Source organism: Hoplias malabaricus, chromosome 17 (assembly GCF_029633855.1).
Source record: "Hoplias malabaricus isolate fHopMal1 chromosome 17, fHopMal1.hap1, whole genome shotgun sequence".
Lineage (NCBI taxonomy): Eukaryota > Metazoa > Chordata > Actinopteri > Characiformes > Erythrinidae > Hoplias > Hoplias malabaricus.
This window is the reverse complement of record NC_089816.1, coordinates 12,983,681-13,008,574: the sequence shown is the minus strand read 5'-3', so window position 1 is coordinate 13,008,574 and position 24,894 is coordinate 12,983,681. Positions and strand designations below refer to the sequence as shown.

Here is a 24,894-nt window from a genome sequence, read left to right as displayed (position 1 = left end):
TACTTTTGTATCTGTTGAAACTTAGTACAACTGTCCTCTCTCCTGACTGGCAAGAATGCACACAAACAGCTGCTAGTTAAACACAGAATCTCCCTGTTATAGAAAGACCAAAATTAAAGAGTGAAATAATTTAACATCTGATAAAAATACACAAGTTTTCCTATGGATTGGGAGTATGTGCTTTAAGGCATGCTCTCACCAACATAAGGGGCTAGCACACTGCTAAAAGGCAAAACAAAGTTCCTTCAGTATTCAATTTATTCACACATTACTAGTTAGTCACATTCTGATCTGGCACGAAGAAAGAAATGAGTGTAAAGAAAGCATCATGAAATGCTTGTCTCTTTCTCCATCTCAATTTGGCCTCAGGTACATGAAAAGATGGAGTACTGAAACTAGCACTACTCAGGCAGAATGAAACAAGCATCTCCACTCTGAAGAAGCCAGAGCTGGTCAGCTATTACAAACAACTTTAGCACATGGTTCATGGATACGATGATCAACTTACTGGACTAAATTACTGAGTGAATTTCACTTAGCAGACCAGGGTCTTGCCTACAGTCTCTACAGGCGGCAGAGCAGACTAGTGTCACAGATAATTTACCTCCAAGCACAGTCCTCATGATACATTCACAATAGCTATAATGTTCAACTGAATTTCAATAAATAAAGAATTCTTCCTCTCATGAGCATCCCATTTCATGTTTATCAAATTGTAATGAATTTTACCTATCACTAAAATATCCAACCTTTGATCACATCACTGTGCAACAACGCAAGAGGATAACTAGTAATAAATGTGTTGTACCAGAAATACATCAGAATATAGAAGAAAAAGATGTTTTAAATTTTTATTAGCATTTCATTAACTATAATTTACAATATTTTGGGCACTAATAAACAATGCACAATATATGAATGATAATTTGGCAAAACTATTACTTTAATAAGGGAAAGCATTCATCTCATACTGCACAAGGTAAACAAAGTAAATTTAACACACCCTGGAGGTGTGTTAAAACTTGTTTTGTGCCACTGTGCTGCCCTTAAAGTATTACTAAATCGAATAAGAGCCTACAATAATAAACACATTGCAAGTCTACTTGAGAGTTGTCCAAAATATTCATAATTTTTGGAATTCACATTGGATTATTTGGTTAAACATGACTGTATGGCTTTGTACTTTAGACTACATTAGAAATACATTATACCTCTTTATAAAGACTGATATATCCCTATATAAATAATTATTAAAGTATATTATGGTATTTTGGTCATAAACTGTGTTTGTCTCATTTTTTTTACATTTTTCCCCCTGCTCCCAATGCATTGTGTCATGACACTTTTGTGTGAACTGACCCAGCCCATCACAACGTCTGTAGTATATATGTACAGTGATACATTCAGGTACAAATCTTGAAAAAAATTCCAGCCATTTCCCCCTATATATCACAATATGTACTTCTCCCACACTAAATATGCATTTAAATATTGGTTTAAGTTATCAAACTGATTATATAACTGTAAGAATGTTAATATACTTTGCTGAAAGTCTGGAGCCTGGTCCCTATTATTTAGACCATGCTGACCAGATCTGTTAGAACCCAGTCACCAGGAAAGCCTTTATTTTCCAGAAAAATTAGAACATTTGTGTGAGTAACTACAATGCTATACACAGAGGTGAGGAACTGATGTAAGATTTATGGATTGTGTTGTAAAATGTCTGAATGCAAACAGTTGTATGTGAAGGCTTGGACAACCCTAACGAAATGTTTTCTAAGGCAAAAGATATTCTTGAGAGAAACAACACTTTAAAAACGTATTACTGTATTGTATTAAGTGAACTGATTCTATTTATTTGCTGAGGTTTGTGATGCTAGAACAGGGGTCGGCAACCTTTACCACTCAAAGAGCCATTTGGACCCGTTTCACACAGTGAAGAAAACACTGGGAGCCACAAAATCCCTTTGAAATTTCACATGAAATAACACTGCGCATAACAGGGTCTTTTTTTTTTTTGCCTTTGTGCTATGTATAAACAAACTATACTGCGTTATATTTATGAAATTAATGAACGACTGCAGAGAAAACGAAATAACATTTCTGCGTGCAACAAAACATTTTTAACTCAGAAAAAAAGACGTTGGGTTGACGGTTAAATAAAATACTCAATGTCTATTTGAGTCCTTGTAGTAATGGGGAAAAAAACGCCGAACTTAAATTATCCACTGGCAGCAAACAAAAGTGCTGTCCTCTCTCTGTGTGCCGTCATCCTTTTACTGGCGCCGTGCAGTCAGCTGTCAAAAAGTTCAAGAAACCGCACACTGGCGGGTGTCGCACGTTGGAAGTTGTGATGTGAATTAAGAGCGACAAAATATTTTAAATATTAAATATTAAAATATTTTAGATGTTACAAGATCGCCATAATCTTCATAGAATTACATTTTGAAAATGAAATAAAATACATTTTAATTAAATACTCAGTAATTATTTTCAAAAGCTGAGCCGCATAAGAGGGATCAAAGAGCCGCGGGTTGTCGACCCCTGTGCTAGAATATCCATTCATTTAGTTATTTTCCAGATTTTGAAATTACATTAATCACATTTAAAAGAAAATTGCATGAGAACATTTATCCTCTGTAGAGAATGTGTACTTATTTTAACTTAGAATATGACAAAACCATGAAATTTGATGATAGGTGTTTAATAATTACTCAACATTTTATTGTTTCATTAGACTCACCTCTTTAGCTTTCTGCTTTAGCCGAGCCTGCTCAGGGTCTTCTTGCCTAGAACGACTCTGCACGCACAAAATAAACATGATTAGAGTCGGTCAGATTTACTATTTGCATTGAAAAATGATCAATTGAGATTACAATTCCAAGAACGTTTAATTGATCTGGAATTTTTTGCCACTGGTGTCAAAAGGCTAAACAGATTCCAGCAGGCAGGAAGTTGTGTGATGGACTGAGAATTGAAAATGCAGATCTTTCTATAATTTGGCTTGCTGTGCATATAAATAGGTCATCTTAACTTACAAACAGTGCTGGTGGTGAATCAGGGAAGAGCAACACAAGAGCAATTATCTCCTGGCTGACAGCTTAATTACTCGACTGCGTAATTAGTATAGGGACGCAGAGCTGGGAATCTAACAAGGAGGCTCAGGAAGGGGACGTCACCATCACCACCACCACCACCACCATCATCATCATCATCATCATCGTTGCTGCCGCTGTTTAAGTCAACTAATTACCTCTGCTTTCATGTTGCATGCTTTCTCCTGTGGGGGATCCCAGTAAACCCCCACCTTGGTCTGTGAAACAAAACTTCAATGGAAGAGATGCATGCTGGGAAGGTACTGCTGGCTGTTTGTTGATGCAGGAGACTGCCTGGAACTGTTGCTTTGGCATTACGGACACAACTCAACAGCAGCTGATTTGACCTTAATAAACAAAATTCCAGCCACCCACCCATTTATTCATAAAAGTGGAGATAAAAAAAATACAATGCCATGCTTTTTTGTGGGAGCTCTCTGCTTGCAGACATCTATGAAATTTATGGAGTTTGACATCCAGCAGCTCCAAGTTAGTGCTAACTAAATTGAGAAACGAAGGGTGTTTTTAACCCCAGGTCTTATTTCTTCAGAAAATAAACAGCCTTAATCTGTGTCCAAAAATATGGAAAAAAAGCTGAAGAAAATGATTTAACCGCTCAATTAAGCTTTAAGGTTAATAACATACTGTATCTGTATAGTCATGACCTAAATAAATTCAGGCTCTTTCCCTGAGTGGACTTGAGTGTGAACCGCTTGCTTTGTTTACACTATAAAGCAGAGCACTGTGTTAAAGATTTAAGGTGACAGTCGGCCCAAAAAAAAACTAATTTACATGGGTTTCCCCTTATGACAAATGTAGCCGATGAGCCAAGTTATGTTTGTTATTCAAAATCTGTTTCTTTAAATTTTTCACTGGAGCGATGAGGCTAATGCAGCTACAAAATCTGCACTTACCTGAAATCCCACCAGTTGGCATCATGCTTATGAACGGCTGCAAACCACTTAAATGATCTCAAATTTTATTGATTGCAGTTTGATAGAGTTGTTCTGATCAAGTATATTGAAGTCTAGCTCTTGAACTCACTTTGGCGACTTTGAGCAGGATCTCTCTCTCCTCGTCATCTTTGCGTTGTTTCTCAAGCCTCTCCAACTGCTCGAAGAACTTCAGTTGCGTCCTAACATCAGACACCTGCTCATAGCGCTCTTCATCCTGGAACAAGAAAACACACAGTGAGCTCTTCAACATCTTCACCAGAAGACACACACACACACACACACACACACACACACACACATACACAGATACAGATTCCACTTTCAAATCACATTCACTTTAATCAAATGCCTCAACTTCTGCTCCAAACTTTAGTTGTTTTTTTTCTCTTGGGTGACTGAAGTAAGGAGAAGTTAGTAGGTCACCCAGAGTTAATGGGATAATTGTTTGTTTCACAGCATCTCGGAGGCAACCCCTAATGCGCTCGCTCATGAAGCTCTGTTCTCACTTCCCAGGTGAAACAGTGTTCCAGGCACAGACAAGGACCAAAGCCATGCAGCCCACGGAGGAACACACACATTCGCGCACACACTTCTGAGGCTGTAGCCTGTTAGCGATGGTAGCAGCACTCCTTTCTGTCTCTCATCTGTCTCCCTCATTCTGTTTTTTTAGGTGAGGCTGTGTGCTGGCAGGGCAAGTTTTCCCGTCACTGCTGAAGTTTGCCCTGCTTTCGGCTGATGACAACAGCCTGGCTCCACAGAAACACGAGGAATACGGTTCAAAATCACAAGGAAATAAATGACTACCTGGTCTCTGCACATGTTCCTTCCTATTAACTACAAAACTAAAAACTACAAAAACATGCTGAAACTGTCAGGTTCACAGAGACCTTCCCTTGGGGGAAGACATTTCCCTCCTGCAGTTTCATATACCAGTAAAAACCCAATTTAAATCACATGCCCTATTTTTCCTATAGTGAGCCATACAGGTCCCGAATGTAGCTTCAGGTGGGTTTATGAACAGAGATAGTAAACTAAGTTATCAGTGAAATGCAGTAATGACAGCAGAAATCAGTCAGTCTGCTAAGCGTTAAAAACAGACATCATCAGACGTAATTACTGCTTTGATGTAGAGGAGAAACTCTACTTACACTTTTATCACAATTTTGCATTTCGCAATTTGCATGTCACACCACGGCTACGTTATGATGTGGGAGTTCAACTGGGCTCGAGCTCAGGTAATAGGATAAAGTTAGCCAGAAAGCCTGTTTAACATCAAGCTTTGAAGTGATGTTGGCTGGTGGAGGCTCATACCTTGCAGGAGTCCATGCGGTGTTGTGCGAGAGCAGAGACGTTCTCCAGCATGGAGCGGAGCCGCACCTCAGCAGCATGGGACACAAGGCTCACCACGTCCACCCCAACTTCATTCACGCCAAACGTCCGAGCTGAAACGAGAAAAGCACCTTCAGCTCACAGAAAACAGACAAACTGGTAATGTCTCATCATAGCTAAATGCCAACATCACTAACAGCTAATTGTGCAACTTTTGTGATTGTATTTTAACTTCTATGGAATACATTACATGCAGTGAGTGCGTTAGGGGTCCTGCACAATGACAGTGCAGTGGAGTTCTCCATTTTGTTCACCATTTCAGTGAGTTAAGAACAATAGCAATGCCCCATACTGTAGACAATACATGCTAAATAAACAAAAGAGAACTGTAACAGGACTGTGGATGTGCAAGCACAAATACAGGAGCAATTACTCTCCCCTGGAAATTACAGTTTAAAAAATAATAACAGCAATTTGTTAAAGAGTAAATGTGAAAAACAGGAATTTTAAAAGCACTGCTTTTAAAAACCTGCAAAGAAAAATTAATTTTCTCCCCATTTTCTTTGGTTCTCTCTTTTAAAATACACTGGCCACTGATATATTGTGCACCCCTGCAACAAATGGCTTTTGTTTAAATTTCTCCTCTTGCGCTGTTTGGGGTCTATGCATTAGCAAAAGGTCCAATCCTATAAATGGGGAAACAGGTTAACCGTAAAAAAAGAGAGACTGATCAAATTGGAGATTCTAGTTTGAATATTCAACTGTTTAGCAAAAACCACAGTGTTTCATTCTTCCACCTGACCTCAACTCACCGTCTAAATTTTGCCACTGCACTACACAAGACTCTACAACCCCAAATGTACAGCAGGCGGTGCCATACATTGTCAGCTTCTGTCCCCTCTGCTTCTCTACCCATTCACAATAAAGCAATCACACACTCACTCTCATACACATACACACACACCTCCCCCAGAGGAAGATTTACATTTTTAACACACTCCAGCCGCTGGCGACAGTGTAACAACCGCAGCCAGGCTGCATGTAATAGCACATAACCCCCGGCTCTCATTGGTATGCACTGTATACTAAATCAAACGCAAGGGAAAGAGAGAATTTGCTTAAATACAATAATGGAAGGAGTGTTAAGATGAGAGGGGTCCTCAGAACCCCTTTCACTTCTGCCTGATCCTCCACCTTTCTCCCCCTTCACCTAATCTTATCTAGAAAGCAGCAAATGCATGCCTTCATAACTGAGGGCTTGGAAAAAGGCCGGGACTATAATGTGTTGAATGTAATATACATGAGTTCAGTAATTGAATTGAGCTCAAAAAAAATGTACCACATTGTAGTTTTTTGGAGCTTGTGTGGCACTCAGTACAACTTTGACAATGCTTAATTTTAACGGGAAAACACAGGGCGATATTGTAATGATTTAGAAAAAACTACAACAGTGCATACTAATAATTTCAGATTATTGTTTATGTTCACAATTTGTAACTCTATGTAGTTATGATTTTATATTTTTATTTTAATTTTAGGTCTGACATATAAAAATTGCCAAAACATTTAAAAACACTAATAAACATTATTATCAGAATGGTTATTAGGAAAATAGAAATACAACTCAATGATAATGAACCAAAATAAACATTGGTCTATATGACACTGTAGGACATCACCAGAGCTAGTTCTAGAGGAGAACTGCCATTTCTGTTAAACCCCTGTGAAAACACTAGGGGGCATATGTGAAATAGAGCCCTAAATGAATAAGCATGATTGGAGCTAAAGAGCTAAACATTAATAAAATGAACCACGTTGGTACACATTCGTGTGGGAAGCATCTTTAAATTTTGCAAAGCAGAAAGATGGAATCCCTTAATAATCAGTGACAACATGTCAGCACCCTTGCTTTTTCCAAGTGAGAAAGCAAACATATTTTGGGCAGCCAGAGGCCAGTTATGCTGCTATTGTGTGCTGATTTTTGGGGGAGATGACCAGTTTATTGGCTGAGATTTATTGTATGAAACAATTAAGTGCTTACATATCAATATTCAATATCAATATGTACACAAAAGTAACACAGGAACTTTTAGTTTTGGACACCGTTAGGAGCACCCTCTAGTGCCAGACTGACCACGAAAGTTATAATGTGTCAGTTCTCCTGGCTAGATTCCATTCATTCATTTATTTATTTCATTTCATTATTTCCAGCCATTAATTAACCTATAACATCATAATTATCAGTATTTTATTTCTCAAAACTTTTATTATAGCTTACTTTTTTTCTTACAAGAGACTTGTCTACTATTATATATATATATATATATATATATATATATATATATATATATATATATATAAAAAGCTGCAGTTTTTTTTCCTTCTTCACCCTCCAATGTTCAGTTTTAAAAGCTGTTTTCACTTTCTGCTGCTCATGATCAAGTAATTCTAAACAGATTGAAAAAAGCTGACGTTTGGGCTCTGGGTTGGACAGTTCATTATTCTGAGAACACTAGATATACTTATGCTTCTCCCCTATTTCCATTGTTTTATCCTTTTACATATACAATTGGATTATCTCATCATCTCAGAAATATTTCCTGTTAAATAAACAACTAACTAGTGTTTTGACATTAACTAATTACACTTAGTGTGGTCTCTGACTTTTGCAAAGCACTGTACACACATTATACTAAGTAAAGTCACACACATACATCAGTAATCTACAACATTTTTATATCATACATATTTCCCCTCATTTCCATTGCCTGTGTGGACAAACAGGTACCAAAGGCATGAATACGTATTCTGCCAACATATGTCACATTTGTTTGTGTGTTTGCATTAATCCATTCCATCTCTTTTGCATGTGTCTTGCGTGGCTCAGTAGGAGCGTGTGCATTGTGTGTATGGCCGTGACCTTGTCTGGAAGGGAGCCTCAGGCTTTCTCTTGGTCCAGCACACATGACAAACTGACAGAGAGGAATCAGAGGAAGGCCCATAAAGTATTCATATGCAGCCTGAGGATGGCTGAGCCTCAATACGCCAAGCACTCATTAGACTCAGAGAGGGTGAGTGAGAGCAGTGGAAGTGCACTAGAAATGTAGTGAATATCAGGGAAGGCTAAAGAGGTAAATGGGACAAAGTAGGTCTGCTTCTGGCACTGTCATTGTAACACTGCAGTTAGCCTTTAAAGAATCAGGTGCAGCTGAGGTAAAAGGCAAGTCATGGTGTTTCTAAAGCAAACATAAATGCTATGCACTTGAAAAGGCCTTGTGTGTATTACAGTGAATTAGGCTCAAGCGAATGGGTGATGTAAGCCAATAATAACGGACAAGATAACAGTCCTTTCAGGCTAATTTACCTATAATTATCTTGCTAAATGACATTAACCGTCAGGTATATAATGAATTATTGAATTTTGTTATTAAAGCAATGTGTTTTAAAGAGCATTAATAAAGTTCTATGTTACAGAACAAACATTTTCCAAAATATTATATATAAAACATAATGGTATCTATAGCTGGTTTCTAGCATATAATGTTAAGATTATGAAATGTGTTATAAAATGTTCTGAATTTACATTACAACAGAGCCACAAACGGTGCTGCTACACTTAAAGTGCAATGAAAATTATTCCATTAACAATTACCTGTGAAATCTGTGACAACATAAATATTTCCTAACATGTAAAACTCATATTTCAGTTAACTTCTAATATTTTCTCCAAGCAAAGACATAAAAATCCATGTTTTGTATCATCTTTTTTCTCTGTGCCCTTTTACCATTCGGCTGTTGTGCATGAACCCCAGCAAACTGCATGAGAGTCAGATTGTGTAAAACGTATCTGCACAGGGTGACACGTGCTGGAAATGAGATTGAATCAACACTCTAACTTGTTTAAACCTGAAGAGGGAAATTACATGTGACAAGACGTGTCTACAGTAACCATCTTCTTGTTGTTGTGCTGTAGAAAACCATGTGTTGGGGTTTCATACCAATCTCGAGGATGCGCTTATGCAGGAGGCTGGACTGCAGAAAGGTCTCATCTTTGCAGGAACGGATCTGTGTGCCCACCAGTTCTGAGCCTGTGGCTAATATCCGAGCATTCTCCTCATTTAGGTTAACGCCTGCCATTGATGCCACGTCATTAATGTCATCATCATCTCTGCAATACATATACAAGCAAATATGTAATTAGCTGCAGGGTGAAGTGCCCTGTGCTCAAATAATTGGATTGTTTACTGAACATAAAGAAAACCCATTAAAAATCTCTACTAATGGATTTATACAATTTCAAATCATGATTATTCATCAAAACTAGGTAGTTTTTTATGAAGTCCATTTCATCAAATACTGTTTAATCTTTGTATTTCCCAGCTCTCTCTGCCCTGGGAAATTCTCTTCAAGGGAAATGCTGCATCCTAGTGGCTAAATAGTTTCAAGACACAAACTTGGCAAATCATTTTATGTATCATGTGTGATGCAATAAATGCATGTAGACACTTTTGGCTGGAACTGTGACTTTCAATGAGATATTTACCAAAATTTATCCTTGGCATAAGGCCAGCCAATGAAAATGAGATAGAATGAATAGACCTCTGAAACATAGTAGATAAATGTCTTTTCTAAAAACACCCCGAGCTAGAAGAAATGTGTGCCTTTTGAATTTTGACACTCATTTGTGACCTTATAATTCTGAGATAAGGCCTAAAATCAGTTCCCTCAATTTACTGTTACTGGTTTTGTTTATTTGACAGTTTAAACAGTTTCAAGGCAAATTCAAGCAATTTGCTAAAAGAAAAACTATGGAAACTGGTAACTGCTAAAGTCTATTAAACCCCTTTTCATTTGAGCCTTCCTTTACTCAACTGCTAAAACAAATATCCCAATTTAATTGGAGCTTGACTCTTACTTAAACGTTCCACCTCCTGGGTCATTCAGCTTCTGTTTCTGATTCGCTGAAGCCTGCACGGCGATGCCTATAGGACCTCTCACTTGTACTGATGGTCCTCTGACTACAGGACCTGTAACAAAAAATAAATAAATAAAATAATATATATATATATATATATATATATATATATATATTTTTTTTTTTTTTTCCTACACCAAACAGCAGTAGATATGCTGTTCTCTGTGTGCTGTAGTCCTAAATTATACATTTCCTCCAAAGTAAAAGAATAATACATTATTTAAAAAGTCACAGGCTTGTTCCTTTGAATATCATTGTAGTGGTAGGAAATATGACAAGAATTAATCAATATCATGATTATTTTTGTTAACATGCAAAACATTTTTGCCACTGTTCAGTTTCAAAAAACTCTTTGATATTATAACTCTCAGATGTTTTCATTTATTAATGAATAAACAATAGAAAAGGTCCAAAATGACTTGGGGGGGGGGGGGGGGGGGAGGCACGGTGAGCCCAGTTTCGTACAAAATACATATTCTTGAGTTAACCTTCCTGCAGGTGTCATGTGATATTTTTACCATTTCACCCATTGCAAAATAAATGCATGGTCATAAAGACATTAACGAGGTGACCCACCTTGAGGCCGGATTGTCTGAGTAATGACCACAGGCATCCTTGCTGGACTGCCCTGTACCCCTGTCCTCTTAATGGCCTTTAGGAAAATAAAGAGTGGACAAAACAATGAAGGTGTTGCATACTACAAGCACAAGAATGCAATTTCCAGTGAATGTCAGTATGAAATAGTCAGTATACATACAGTCTGGTCCTGTGTGATGGTGGGCCGGACAGGGGGCATTGTTGTGGTCACTGAACGTGGCGGAGGCGTGACTTTGACGCTGCCCGCAGTGGGAGGTGTGGAGGATGTGGGTTGGGACAATTGGGTCAAAGATTGCTGAGAGTTTAGCAGGGTCATCCTTAGAGCGGGTAGACTTTTCTACACAAACAGAAACACACAACACAAGGATCATATAAGACTTTGATGGGCAAACTACAGCCTGTTAGGCTGCTTTATCCAGCCCTCTGTATGTTTGCAAAATTGTCCTAAAACCGCATTAATTTCACCTTTTTCCTGAGCCCACTAGATGGCATGCACCAAACCCTACTGACCTCTGCTAAAGCCAAGTCTATAAGGTCTACAGATATTCATTCTTCACATTTGCCATTCAATGGAGTGCTACTACTCCTCTGAACTCACTTGGCTGGTTTAAGACACACATTAACCGTTAACTTTTTGCTGCAAGTGCTTTTTTAAAAGCTGTATTGGTTTTATTAAGCCTGCGATACACCAAGCAGAAACAAAATTAAAATATATATTACAAAAATCACATTCACACATAAATGTTCACATAGTTAAGTGAGTCTGGCATTTCATTTATATTCAATAATATTAAATTCATAATTAATTCATTATGGTGAAACATAAATAAAAGTTTGAATGTGCCGACTCTGTTAGTCAGGGAGAGTGCAGCAGGGAGGGGAGGGGGGACTGAGTGCATGAGCAAAAGGGAGTGAGAGAGAGAGCCAGAGAGTTCAATGACAAACACCTGAGATCTGTCCTGAGAATTGCCACCAACTAAACTTCACCAAACTTCGATATATTGGCTAAAAACTAAACTAAGAACTAAACCATACTTCTTAGGTTTCATGTGTAATTTATGTATATTAATTCCCACTCCCCATAACCCCCACCTCTCGGCACGCCTGTCAATTTATAAAAACCCTAGTTTGCCCATCCCTGATAAGAGATTCACGGGCAAATATTAATTACTTAATTATTAATTGCTTTTATTATATATTTTTATTCAATATGTTGTATAAATATGTATCAGAACCTCTCTAGCAAACCTGTAGCAGGCCTACTTTAGAATATCGACCAAATCAATGGAGCATATATTGGTTTATGCAGTAAGTACAAAGCAATTCAGTTTTTTGTTTCTAGTGAGTTGAACTTCACAAAAGATACATTTAAATAAAGAAACATACATATAAATAAAGAAAATACATTAAAAAAAATTAAACACCTTCTATGTCTTCTCATAACTGTTCGACTAATAATAAAAGTGTCAAAGCTGAAACCAGTTTATTTTGGAAAGTTTTGTCTACTTAAATCTTACTTTCTAAAAGAAACTTTAATGAAGGCTGAGTGCCACCTGTGCTGAGGACACTCACTTCAGGTCACGTTGAATTTGTTTCCTGTAGAAATCTGAAACAGGACGTCTAAACCCGTCTAGTTCATTGTACTGACAACGTTCACATAAATATTACGCGTTTTGTGTAATCTCACTTGTTAAAGCAGTTTCGAGGCCCATTTCTCTATTCATGATTGGTTTTAATCAAAGCACCTCCTAAAACTGGCTTTTATCAGTGTGTCACTACCTCACATACACACACTCACATTTTGAAACTGCTCAAAAACTCATGCTATTCAATTCTGTACATCACTGGCACTTTGTGTCAAATCCATTTTTAACCCCATTTTGAAGGCCATCACAGAAAACTTTCCTAATATTCTGATAACTGAATTCATGTATTAACTAACTAACATTTTTGCTGAACATTTTTAAATTGCAGTTAAAAGCATTTTCTTGGTTAAACAAAGAGAATTAATTTATGAATTCAGTGGTGGAAAATGCTGTTCTATAGTCTTTACAATAAAACAAATTTTTTCAATGTATTAGCATTGAAGACTATTTTTAATATGAATATGATTTTTTAAAAATATGTATATGTAGAAATTATAGTATACATGATTATTATTAATCATGAAATTAGATCCTCGGGTTCAGGTCAAAAGTCTGACAGTCTCCGAGTACTGAAGAATACTACCTTCAGGAAGGGAATGAGGTAGGGCTGAGGAGAGGACTTCAGCTCTGTTTGCAGACGACTTGTAAACTCCTCAGGCTCGATTTTGGTGTCCTGTTCAGAATTAAACACAGCAGTTCAGAAGAGGTGGAAGCAGCATTGCCAACTTACTAGCTTCTGTGCAGAAGGCTTCCTTTCAAAAGAAATGGATTGCTGACATCTATAGCTCAGGATAAGAACTGCATTTTTAAAAAGTTACTTGACTTCAACAAAAAGTACTGGCGAAACACTGCTGAACAATATCTGTATTTAAAACTACTGTGTTATGAAATGCTAGATACTAAAAAAAACAACTAACAAAACCACTAATATTTACATTATCCCTTCCCAAAATAATGAGAGGTGTCAATATACATCATATCTAAATATTTATTGACACCCCATGTAATTAATGAATGAAGCTACTTTAACACACACCTACTGTACACACAGAAATTCAGTTATGCAGAAACATCTTATATTATCCCCATAGTAATGCAAGAACTGAAATGGGACACTCTGGGGCTGCACACATGAACCTAAGGCCATCATGCTCAGTGCAAAGCCTTTGTCAGAGGGGTATCAAGCACCTCCAACATCAACGCGTGGAGCAGTGGATCTACATTCTCTCAAATGGTGGCATAAACTTCAATATCTTTGGGATGAGTTTGAGTGGAACTTTTTTAACATTATATTTAAAATTCAGTGACTCTCACCAACAGATCCTGCACAAGCGCCTTCACGTTCCGGGATGTTTCTGGAGAAGGGGAATTATGGGAAGCCAATTTGATCAGCGTTGCTAGAAAGTTCTTGCACTTTTTCACATTCTCTTGCATTTCCTGAAATTAGAAAAAAAAAATTAAACACTTGGAAATAGCCCCATTATGTGCAGCAGTGCTTATTGTGTTAACTGACATGAAGTGACACTAGACAAAGTAAACTCCATAACCATATGAAAACCAGTTATATGAGGAACCATATGTTCCTCATTGATAGATTAATCCTTAAAATATAGCAGCTTCAGAGAAATTTCAAAACACAAGAATTTTATTACAGCCTAATGTTATTACAGCCTATTACATCAACAAAGTAATCTTAGCAAGTTGAGTAATTACACACAGCTTATGTCCATGTAGTGACTTAGACAGATTAGTGACTACAAAACACTCATGTGCTGTGAAAACCTGGCCCAAAAAACAAGAAGAAAATACTAAAAACAGGATCTCAACAGTAATGAAAACCACCGTTTATATCAAATCTGATTGGTAGGTACCGGAGAAAGAGCTGTGGTTCCGGTGGGTGCTGAAACAGTGGGTGCTGGGGCACTGGGGAACGGTTTCAAGACATGAAGAGGAGGGGCCGGGACACGAGCTCCAGTCGTAATGACGGTGGGGCCGGCAGGTTTCTGAGCAGAACTGACCGTCACCACTGGGCTCTTCTAGAGGAAACATGGAGGGTCTGTAAAGTGCACACTCCAGAACTCTTTCAAAACAGTTCTGCAGGACATCTTATTGTATTATATTTACTGTGTCAGTAAATCACTGACGAAAATGAAGAAAAAAAAATCCCTTTGGTTAAACCAGATGACACTGAGAGGTGCCAAACACAAACACAAATATGGATGGCGTCACATATCTGTGATTGATTTTTAGATTGTAAACATTTTTATATCTATTCATTTAGTTGATTTTATATCTTAATGATTATTAAAATTTTAAGGACAAAGATTAAAATGTTTGAGTTTGTTCCATCACTGTATACGTGCCTTAGTAAAAGTAAGAAAGTAAAAGTAATGAATATAAATTAATAAATAAAATAAATGACAAATGTATCATATATAGTATAATTAAAATATATATTTAAGTGGTTCTGTACCTGTAGAGCTGGGCTGGTAGGACTCAGTGTCTGCACCACCTTGGCCTGGGCTGGGGGAATGGGGCGAATAGTGGGGGAACTTACAGGTGCCTATAAAGTGAAAAAAAAGCCACAGAATTCAATCTGAAAGAGTTGATTCAGAAACAGGGAAATTTGCAGGAGAGAATGTTACTTGACATCATTTCTATTAATTCAGTGGTGCCCTATTGAAATCCTGCAGTGACCCCTGGGTTTTGTTTTAAAAGGAAAACACACATTCCGTGTTTTAAACAGCATGTCTAGATTAATTTTAATTTTTTTATGTTCAATTTTTTCTTTGTTGACTGACTGATTTACTCCCTGTGACTGGCTTCGGATATAGCCTTCTGCCAAAAGAAACAGTAGTGTCCTTTGATCAACTTTTTTTAATAGGTCAAATTAAAACATCAAATAATAAAATGGATTCTGGTCAGGATTTGTCATATATGTCTTGCTTTTAAAAGAATGATGCAAGCAAATACACAGTTGGATTTTGGGCTTAATAATGCTTTGCAGAACCTTGACAGCATTTTGAAATTGAGCTCTCTGCAACCTTACTGATGATGTCTTGACCACTCTGTTCTACTGACATTTTTACGAGACAATGGGACAGTTCCACTTTTAATTATGTGTGTGTGATTTTTATGTACGCTGTACTGATGGTCTGTTAAAACATCTGGAAAATCACATTTCCCTCAAACAGTTTTTAAGAGCATTCATGGTTAAGTAAAAAGCATAGCTATGTAATACATCATACCTGGACCACAGGAGCAGTGACCCTAAAGGTTGCTGTTGTGGTTGGTGTTGCTGGTCTGGGGGATAGAGCAGGTTTATTCTGAGTCTGACTCTGAGCCTTGGCCTGAGCCAAAACCTGCTGAGGAACCAACACCAACTGACCAGCTTCAGTCCTGACCAGCACCATCCCTAGAGAGAAAACAACCTTGATCAGATCTTCAGTAAATAAATAGAAAACACAACAGCCTAGTGTGTCAAGTACTGTTGATTCAATCAGGAATATAGAAACATGCTTTACAAGTATGTGGGCAGCATCTGGTTTAAAATTATTACTAATATGATAATGTCTGTAAATTAATACTAGTAGGGGGCGACACAGTGGCGCAGCAGGTAGTGTCGCAGTCACACAGCTCCAGGGGCCTGGAGGTTGTGGGTTCGATTCCCGCTCCGGGTGACTGTCTGTGAGGAGTTGGTGTGTTCTCCCCGTGTCCGCGTGGGTTTCCGCCGGGTGCTCCGGTTTCCTCCCACATTGCAGGTGGATTGGTGACTCGAAAGTGTCCGTAGGTGTGAGTGTGTGAGTGAATGTGTGTGTGTCTGTGTTGCCCTGTGAAGGACTGGCGTCCCCTCCAGGGTGTATTCCCGCCTTGCGCCCAATGATTCCAGGTAGGCTCTGGACCCCCCGCGACCCTAAAATTGGATAAGCGGTTACAGATAATGGATGGATGGATGGATAATACTAGTAGGATACTGCTCATAATGACTATTATCATAATATGGATGCATTCATCCTGTAGAGCTCTAGTTGGGAACACTAGTAACTGATTTCAATGTATTACAAGTCAATAACAATACTGTTATTACTATTAACTACCATTAATAATCACACAAACACTACTGTTATTACAATCATATGAACACTACTGTTATTACTATTAACTACCATTAATAATCATACGAACACTACTGTCATTACTATTAATATGAACAGTATTTTTGTTTACAAGTGTCTATTACTCTCGTACAGATAACGGATAATTATTCAAATTAAATTTCCTATAGCCCACCCATAAATTCACAACTACGTTGATTCCAAGATAATGTCGTTAAAGATGCACGACATCACACAAGGTCAAAGGTCAACTAATACTAGATACAAAACTGCAGAACACCTGCACATGCATTTATGAAAAGACTGTACCCAGATATTTTGCCTTTCGTTTTGATGTTTTTAATTTGAGACACTTGAGTCACTACTCAAACAGGTCACAAAGTCTTTAGGTAATGGGCCTTAAACCTCTTCTAAGTCTGAAGAACTGAGACTTGGCACACTTACCCTGTGGGATGGTGAATCCTGGAGGTAACTGAATAGTGGTCTGCTGTTGGGGTCTGACCGTGACCTGTGGTGCCACAGCTCTCGGAGCTACTGGTACAGCAGGCCGCTGAGAGACAGCCACAGTGGCCACCACCGGAGCCGCAGTCCCTGGACTCAACAAAGCCGTGGGCTGTCCCACTAGACCACCCTCCGGCTTTACCAGGACTGAAGGAGTGCTTGCCACTGGAAGGGAGGTGCTGGCCTGCATTCCACCAGCAGGTGTGGTGACCGTCACAGGCGGAGAAGGGTGCAGGCCCACAGGGCTACCACCAAGCTGATTGGGAACAATGGTTTTAATCTGGCCTTGAGGACTGGCTTTCACCAAAGTAGCGTTCGTGTTTGGAAATGCCACGGTTGAAACCGGGACAGAAGCAGCTCCTACAACCTGTGTTGCAGCTTTAGGGTCACTTCCATTGGGCACAGGATTGAGAGGTCTGTGCAATGCAATGGTCTGACCACCTGATGGATCAGAAGGTTGGGACAACATTTGATCAGACTGAACAGGACCATTTGTGCCATTCGAAGAGGACATGTTGCTGTTCTCGTTAGCCAAACTCGAGCCAGCGACACCAACCCCAGCCGCACCAATACTGCCAACTGCACCGATGGCACTAACAGAGCCTACGGAACCAATGGCACTGGTGGAAGCAAGAGCACTAGTGTTACCAATGACTCCAGGGGCACTAATAGAGCCAGCGGAACCAATGGCACCAACAGCACCAATGGAACCTGGGAGACCAACAGCACCAATGGCACCAGTAGTTCCAACTGTGCCAATGGCAACACTGGAACCCACAACACTAGTGGTACCAACAGCAGCAGGGGAACCAACAACACTGGTGACACCAACAGTGGCTCCAACACTGTTCTGAGCTCCAGCAGTGGGAGCAGAGGACACAGCGGAGGGGTTAACAGTCACTGTGCTGCTCTCACTAGGTAAGACAGTCCTAATAGTAGCGGATATGTGATTTGTGTGAGGGAGAGTATCTGGAGTATTTGCTGATAGTGAAGATGATGGTGCTACAACTGCTGCGTCACTTGAACACTTCGCTGAAGTTAAGAGTCCCTTCCCGAGGGGCTGTAAGTGTCCCCCGGCAGCTACAGCAGCGGCGCCCGGCAGCACAGAGTCCGGCGCCGTGGTCACGGAGCACGGGCTACCGTTCTCCAGCTTCGGCGCGGCTCTGCGGATCCCCGCGCGCCGCCGCTCCGCCTGCGTGTTCTGCGTCTGTCCCGAGCCGGGAGTAAGAGCCTGCGGCTCGGCGGAGCGCCTCCCGCCGCGCTGTGGAGCCGCGGAGCCGCCCGGGCCGCCGAGCTGCGATTCTAAGGAGCCCACGAGGTCGCTGACCGCCTTCTCGTCCACGTCTGAGTAGAGCATGTCTTCCAGCGGATCGGGGACGCCCGCCATCTTCGGATCTTCGGACGCATTGTGGAGGGGAAGGGGGAGTGACGTCACGTTTCATCACGTTCGCGTTGCGTTCGCGCGCGCAGCGATTTTTTTGTTTTGTTTTGTTGGTTTTTTTTTTTGTTTGTTTGTTTGTTTATTCATTTCAGTAGATGGACATTTTTTATTTTGTAACACAGCTGCGAGAATCTTTAATGTGCATTATATAAGAAAGTTTACAGTGAGATCAAGGGCCCTAAATTCACCACTTTTTCATTATTATTATTTTTTTTAAACCCAAAAGTGCATTTCTCCTTCCACAAACAGTTGCACACTTGGTGTAGACGTGTTATATAATATATATAGGTTTTAGTCGAGAGGAAAAAATACCTATCTTATTTTAACCTCAAATAAATCACGAAAGACGCATGAGATTGGTACATTTATATTTATTATATATACGTTATTTCACATGAACACCGTGTAAAATACTACTGTATTTATGTGAAAAATTCTATATCTACGCATGTCTGCGCATCACCGGAAATTGCAAGTATGAACACATTAGTGATGTGTCGTTTGAGAACGAGTCCGTAAAATAAATGCTGAGAGCCGATCCGTAGGCAATTTGAATCTAATTCATTTAATGGAACAGCTTGGGTGATAAACAAATAAAAACACAGCGAGGCCTTTGTTCGTTAGTAATTTGAATGTAGGTTAAGGTCTACTAAAAATTACACAATAAACAATATGCTTTAACATATCTAAAAGTGCTACTGAATAAGGAACAATTTCACAAACGAAACAGTATAGCTCCCTTTGTGAACTGAGTCATTTTATATGATTCACTGAAAAGATCCGGAATGCTCATCACTAGGGTGAAGCTCAAATAACTGCCTAAACCCTACACCCTATATAGTGCACTACCTAGATGATTCTTCACCCCAAAAAAAATGTACATGTTAAATAACGAATCATATAACTTAAAGCTGAAGATAAATTGCTTTCCATTAGAGGTACCTTGTACGTTCTTGTACATAAGCCGTTGTTTCACAATCTTAATGGTGCACTTCATATACAACTGAGGCCGTTTGAGATTTGAATTAAACATACCCTTTACGTTGCGTCACGCGGAGGTCACATGGTACAAAACAAACCAATGGGATTGAGATTCGTGTTGTTACTGCTTGTTGGAATGGAAACGAAAGCGAACCGTTATCTCAGTGCCTCTCACGGTCTGTAAAAGGGTGAGGAATATTAATGGTTTAATGTCGAATAACATTTACATTTGGGCTGGTTTGTTGTGGATTTTTACATTCTATCAACAATTTGTTTGGATGTTCTACAACTTTTGCAGTTTCTTATACCAGTGTCCTGTTCCACCTTAACGCCATAATATGTTCGCTGTAATATTTAAGGTGGAACGTGAAAATAGAATGCGAAAGTGATAACCATGAAACTAACTTAATTTTCGTGCATGTTAGCGGGTTATAGATAACGGGATGACCTGTATTGTTCCAGTACAGTTATGGTATTCTGAGGGTTGTTATTAATGTTTTTCAGATGAGATTCGATTAGACAGCGTTATGCAAATTAGATGTGTGGCATAGGGCCGAGTTTCAAAGTTCCCCTCCGGTTTAGGTTTAAAGTTCTAAAACTCATTTCTCTTCATCAACATGACATATTTAGAATTTGTTTACAAAACAAAAATGTAAGTATACACCTTTTCGCCTCCTTTCAGTACACCTTGCTCTATGAGTATACAGTAGTCCTCGCTTCTGTTTCCACCCTCCCCTCTACTTCTCACGTGCAGCTTGAAAGCAGCGCCCTGATATTTTTTTTCCCTTAAGGATAATGACATAAACCCCGGTTGTCTGAATCCGCAGGTTTGAGACTCTTATTTAAACTATTGTATTTGTACACCCATCATCTATAACATTTAAGACTAAAATATGAAAGGACCACTGAGTATCTCATTAGAGTGGCATCCAAAGGGATTACTGGGCAGCAACTGAAGAATCACTTTTTGAAATTTGTGTTTTGGAAGCAGTAAAAATGGGTAACAAATTGAGCGACTGTGAAAAGGGCCAAATTGTGGTAGCTAGACAGTTTCAGAGTATCTGCTCGTCTTGTGAGATTATTACCTACCAAAAGTGTTCCAAGGATGGACATCCTATAAACTGACAACAGCATTATGGGTGTCCAAGGCTCACTGATTTGTTTGGGGTGTAAAGGTTAACCATCTCTGGTCCTGTCTTATGGAAGAGCTGCTGTAGCACAAATTTCTGAAAATTGTAATGCTAGCTGTGATAGAAAGGTGTCAGAACACAGTCTTCTCAGAGTGTCCATGCTAACATTTATGCACCACAAAATGCACCAACATTGGGAGTGTAAGCGTCAGGACTTGACAGGAATTTTAAAGTATCAACTTTTCCTCCAAAAGCCTCATATTTCAATCCGAACAAGCATGTGTAGGATGTGATGGTAAAACAAGTCAGATCTACGCAGGCCCCACGTCACTACAGGACACCTTTTAGTGGTGTGGAGTCCATGCCTTTATGGGTCAGATCTGCTTTTTCAGTAACAGGGGGCTTATACAATATTAGGTGTTTTATTATTTTATTACATTATGGCTTAATGGTGTATAAGGAATTTAGATAAGGAATAGCTGTTGGTGTTGTGCTAATAAAATGTATGGAGTAGTTTAAAGTTACAGTGTTTATAACCGGGAGTCACTGCAGAAGCATCTTTAATGTATTTTCATTTAAATATCTTTTATCAAACAGGTGCTGATAACAGCATGGCCACAGCACAGTCGACGTTAATGTTTGCAGTGTGCATCCTGATGATAACAGAACTGATATTGGCCAAAAAGGACTATTATGACATTTTGGGCATACCGAAAGATGCTACTGAACGTCAGATTAAGAAGGCTTTTCATAAGCTCGCCATGAAATATCATCCAGACAAAAACAAGAGCCCTGATGCAGAGGCAAAGTTCCGGGAAGCAGCAGAAGGTAAGTGCCAAGTAAATACTTAAGCATGTTTAATTTTGCTTGTAATATTCTTTGTGACCAGCGTTGCACATATATTATATAATGTAATATTGTTTATTTAACATGAATGGTGTAAGAGATTAGAAGTGTACACTGCGGATTTTCTCCTCAGTCTTATTATAATAGAAAATTCAGCATTGTGGGTTAAATGTATCCTCTCAGAACAATTTAAATTAGTAACATTTCTTTAGGACCCAACTGAATGTATATATGTTTATGTTGGAAATTTTTTAATATTGCCTAAACTGTTTTTAAACAAAAAATATACTGTGTATATAAAAATGTTAATGGAGAAACTAGAGATCCTCATAATGTAATAATAAAAAAAAAACAGTATCAGACAGATGTTTAGATTTGAATAATATTTGATGACATATTTATTGTGCTTTACAAAGAACAAAACATTCATGCTACTCTTCTAAAAATTTCTCCATTAAATTCCTTTTTGTAATTGACAAAATGGCCACATTTTATTGAATATTACAGTTGACTAAAAGATTCTAAAACAGTGCAGCTGAATCTCAACATGCATTTTTACTACATAATTTTTCCATCTGCTCTTTTCAGCATATGAAACATTATCGGATGAGAAAAGAAGGAGACAATACGATCAATTAGGACACGGGGCTTTCTCAAGTGAAGGCTTTCAAGGTGGAGGACAATATTTCCACCAGCCCTTCGATTTTAACTTTGATGACATGTTCAGGGACTTTGATATTTACAGTCAGAACAGGCATGCCCGGCCAAAACGGCACTTTGAGGACCATTTCAGAGCTCACCAGCAGGCCCACAGCCGCAACAAGAGACACTATCATGGAGCGTTTGGTGCAGGGCTCTTTGAGGACCTTTCTGATGACATGGAGAGAATGTTTACATTTGATAGACACACCAAGCGGACTGAGAGCAGGTTTCAAGGAACAGCTAAACAACACTGCAGGACTGTGACTCAGAGAAGGGGTAACATGGTGACCACCTACACTGACTGTACCTCTTCCTGAGCTCCAGAATCGACCATAGCTACCAGCTTCCACCAGCCATTCTTTAGCTGTGCTGTGTTCAGCTATAGTTTAAGCTATTTTTTTGTTTGTTTGTTTAATAATTTATTAGCCTTTTGCTGTGGTGAGTGAAGCTTGATCTGTAAATGAGTGACTAGATTTTGATGAGGAGCACTAATGGTTTTAAGCTCATTTTGTGACAGTTGACATGACTTTATGCAGAACAAGCAGGTCTCTTCTCATTGTTAAGAAAGTGTTGAAATGTTTTGTTCCTTCATCCTTTTTTTTCCTCTCTTTTCTTCCACTTTTCAGGTTTAGGCAGCTCTGGTCAGTCACATAAGGCACATTTCTAAATAACTAATTTTACTAAGGAAAGCAAAATTTTGACTGTTAACCCATAATGACCCAGTTATAATTGGTACACACATGAGGAGAAGTAGGAAGAGAAGCAAAAACAAATCATACTATGCATATAATCAGAAATTAAAGCATTTATAAAATATTAAGCAAATTCATCAACAGGTTACTGTTAACATGGGTAATAATTGCTTTATATTTTAAGTATTTGCATAGTAGGATTTAGGATTCCTTTACTGAAAAGTGATATTTTCTTCTGACCAATGCCCTAATTGTTGCAAGAATAAAAGTCAATTGAAAAGGACCAGAGAAGTTCCCCTTAATCAGGCTGTTCCTAATTTTTTTTTTTTTTTTTTTAAACGTTAATTCTGTCCCAGAACTACCAGAAACCCAACCATTACGAGCCTGGAGCAGGTTACATGTGCTACATTTGTTGCCATGATTATGTAGCTTAGTAAACTACTATATGAGATAAAAAGTTGTCATCCCTATTTACGTAGGATCAGTTAAATGGCAACATTTCAGATCTTCCACATGAACATAAATAGGTAATTTAACTTTTCTTTTTGTGGAGGCAATATGTGTATTAGATAATGTTAATTTATGTTTTGAAACAAAGTTAACATTGCTATGATTTTGACAAAGTTTTTCCTGTACCATTAATTAATTGATTTTAGCAGTGCCTTTTCAAAATGTTCTGAAGTATATTCAGATTCGTTGTAAACATTTGTGTACATACTTGGTTTTTTATTCCATTGAGAGGAATAATAAGGTTTGTTATTAACATCTTAAGTTGCCCCTGGCTGGGGTTAATTGCCCTGTTTCAACTGCTAAAACTTTACTGTTATGTTAAAGGTTATTCACAGTGTGGTTTGTTGGATTTAAAGCAATTATTAACTCAAACATCTGGAAAATACTGAAGACATGAAGGATGTTAAATAGATCAGTTATACAGTATCTCGAGGGTGTCTAACCAAAGGTTCTTTCTGTCAGTTCTTCTGCTACATGCTAATTCAGTGAGAAATGTAAACACTGCTGAAAAAAAATCAAATCACTGGTTTAAGCATTTGACAGAGGTTGTCTTTTACTCCTGTAAACTAGTCCACAATTCATCATATATGCATGGAATACTTCAATACCACATACTGATGTGAATGTGTGTAGTCCCAGCTATGTTCCCTTAGGTCAAATCACATATTACCTCATTTTTCATGTTGAATAATTTTGTTATTGTGCAATATTTTAAGCCAGTTCACCTGTTCATACCACACTGCAAGAAATATATCTCAGCAATAAGTAGCTTGAAATATATTACTCTTATAGTAATTCTACTTTAACCTAAAAATGACAAACCTTTAATACATAGGTTAGATTTAAAAGAATTTCACTTGCCGTGATTGTTGTTTTTGCAGTGTTGTGTTAACTCCCTGGCTTTGTTGTCACTCAGTTTGTTCTTCAGCTGACCCATCAAGCACTTTTGTTATTTAAATCCTATGGATGAAACTTAAATGACTATATTCAAACCCAGATGTATGATGTAATGTATTTGGGTAGAATAAATGGTGCACAATGCAATATTCACTGTGAGTTGTTTTCTCTCTCAGGATCCAGAATGGATTTAAAAAAAAATTCTTTATGGTAGCTTAATATCACTTAACATCCAGTAAGTTTTCAGCATTATTTATTTATTTCTTATTTTTGCTGGTATATTTTTTTTAGAGATCCTTTTGGTTTTTAACGTTAAGATTGACATAAGGAGATTTGAGCAGCACCTGGGTAGATAAGGTGGTGTCTCGTTAGCTACGAAGTGAAATTTAATCCATAAACGTAATGGGTTTACAAATATTTATGAAAGTTCATATTTTTTTAACTACGTACCACATTCTGTATAGAACATACACAATCGATG

At 38.4% G+C, this 24,894-nt stretch overlaps 2 protein-coding genes across 4 annotated transcripts in view; one reads left to right on the top strand and one right to left on the bottom strand.

Annotated features, from left to right (window-relative positions):
- The window catches only part of si:dkey-219c3.2 (transcription initiation factor TFIID subunit 4), a 42,138-nt gene extending 23,532 nt beyond the window's left edge, over positions 1-18,606 (bottom strand). The window contains exons 1-13 of one of the 2 annotated variants that reach the window (XM_066649896.1): positions 17,158-18,606; positions 15,847-16,013; positions 15,072-15,161; positions 14,470-14,634; positions 13,913-14,035; positions 13,182-13,271; positions 11,113-11,289; positions 10,932-11,007; positions 10,296-10,407; positions 9,379-9,548; positions 5,363-5,493; positions 4,140-4,265; positions 2,744-2,800 (exon numbers count right to left, since the gene is read on the bottom strand). In XM_066649896.1, the coding sequence (XP_066505993.1) occupies positions 2,744-2,800; positions 4,140-4,265; positions 5,363-5,493; positions 9,379-9,548; positions 10,296-10,407; positions 10,932-11,007; positions 11,113-11,289; positions 13,182-13,271; positions 13,913-14,035; positions 14,470-14,634; positions 15,072-15,161; positions 15,847-16,013; positions 17,158-18,601 (2,928 nt within the window). In that variant the 5' untranslated portion in view covers positions 18,602-18,606. The remainder of the gene's footprint in view (positions 1-2,743; positions 2,801-4,139; positions 4,266-5,362; positions 5,494-9,378; positions 9,549-10,295; positions 10,408-10,931; positions 11,008-11,112; positions 11,290-13,181; positions 13,272-13,912; positions 14,036-14,469; positions 14,635-15,071; positions 15,162-15,846; positions 16,014-17,157) is intronic. The other variant, XM_066649897.1, reaches the window with a different exon arrangement.
- A 1,156-nt stretch (positions 18,607-19,762) lies between these two features.
- Positions 19,763-24,550, top strand: dnajb9a (DnaJ heat shock protein family (Hsp40) member B9a). Of its 2 annotated transcripts, none has more exons than XM_066649303.1 (3): positions 19,763-19,824; positions 21,364-21,594; positions 22,201-24,550. In XM_066649303.1, the coding sequence occupies exons 2-3, from the start codon at positions 21,378-21,380 to the stop codon at positions 22,629-22,631; spliced, it is 648 nt and encodes a 215-aa protein (XP_066505400.1). In that variant the 5' UTR covers positions 19,763-19,824; positions 21,364-21,377; the 3' UTR covers positions 22,632-24,550. The 2 variants fall into 2 exon arrangements, with proteins under 2 accessions (XP_066505400.1, XP_066505401.1); XM_066649304.1 differs by lacking the exon at positions 19,763-19,824 and adding an exon at positions 19,975-20,288.
- The last annotated feature ends 344 nt before the right edge of the window (positions 24,551-24,894 follow it).

Bases quoted from the DNA above. Each gene is read 5' to 3' on its own strand.
- dnajb9a (XM_066649303.1), top strand. From the start codon at position 21,378: ATGGCCACAGCACAGTCGACGTTAATGTTTGCAGTGTGCATCCTGATG. The intron at 21,595-22,200 runs GTAAGTGCCAAG...TGCTCTTTTCAG, and splicing joins GTTCCGGGAAGCAGCAGAAG to CATATGAAACATTATCGGAT.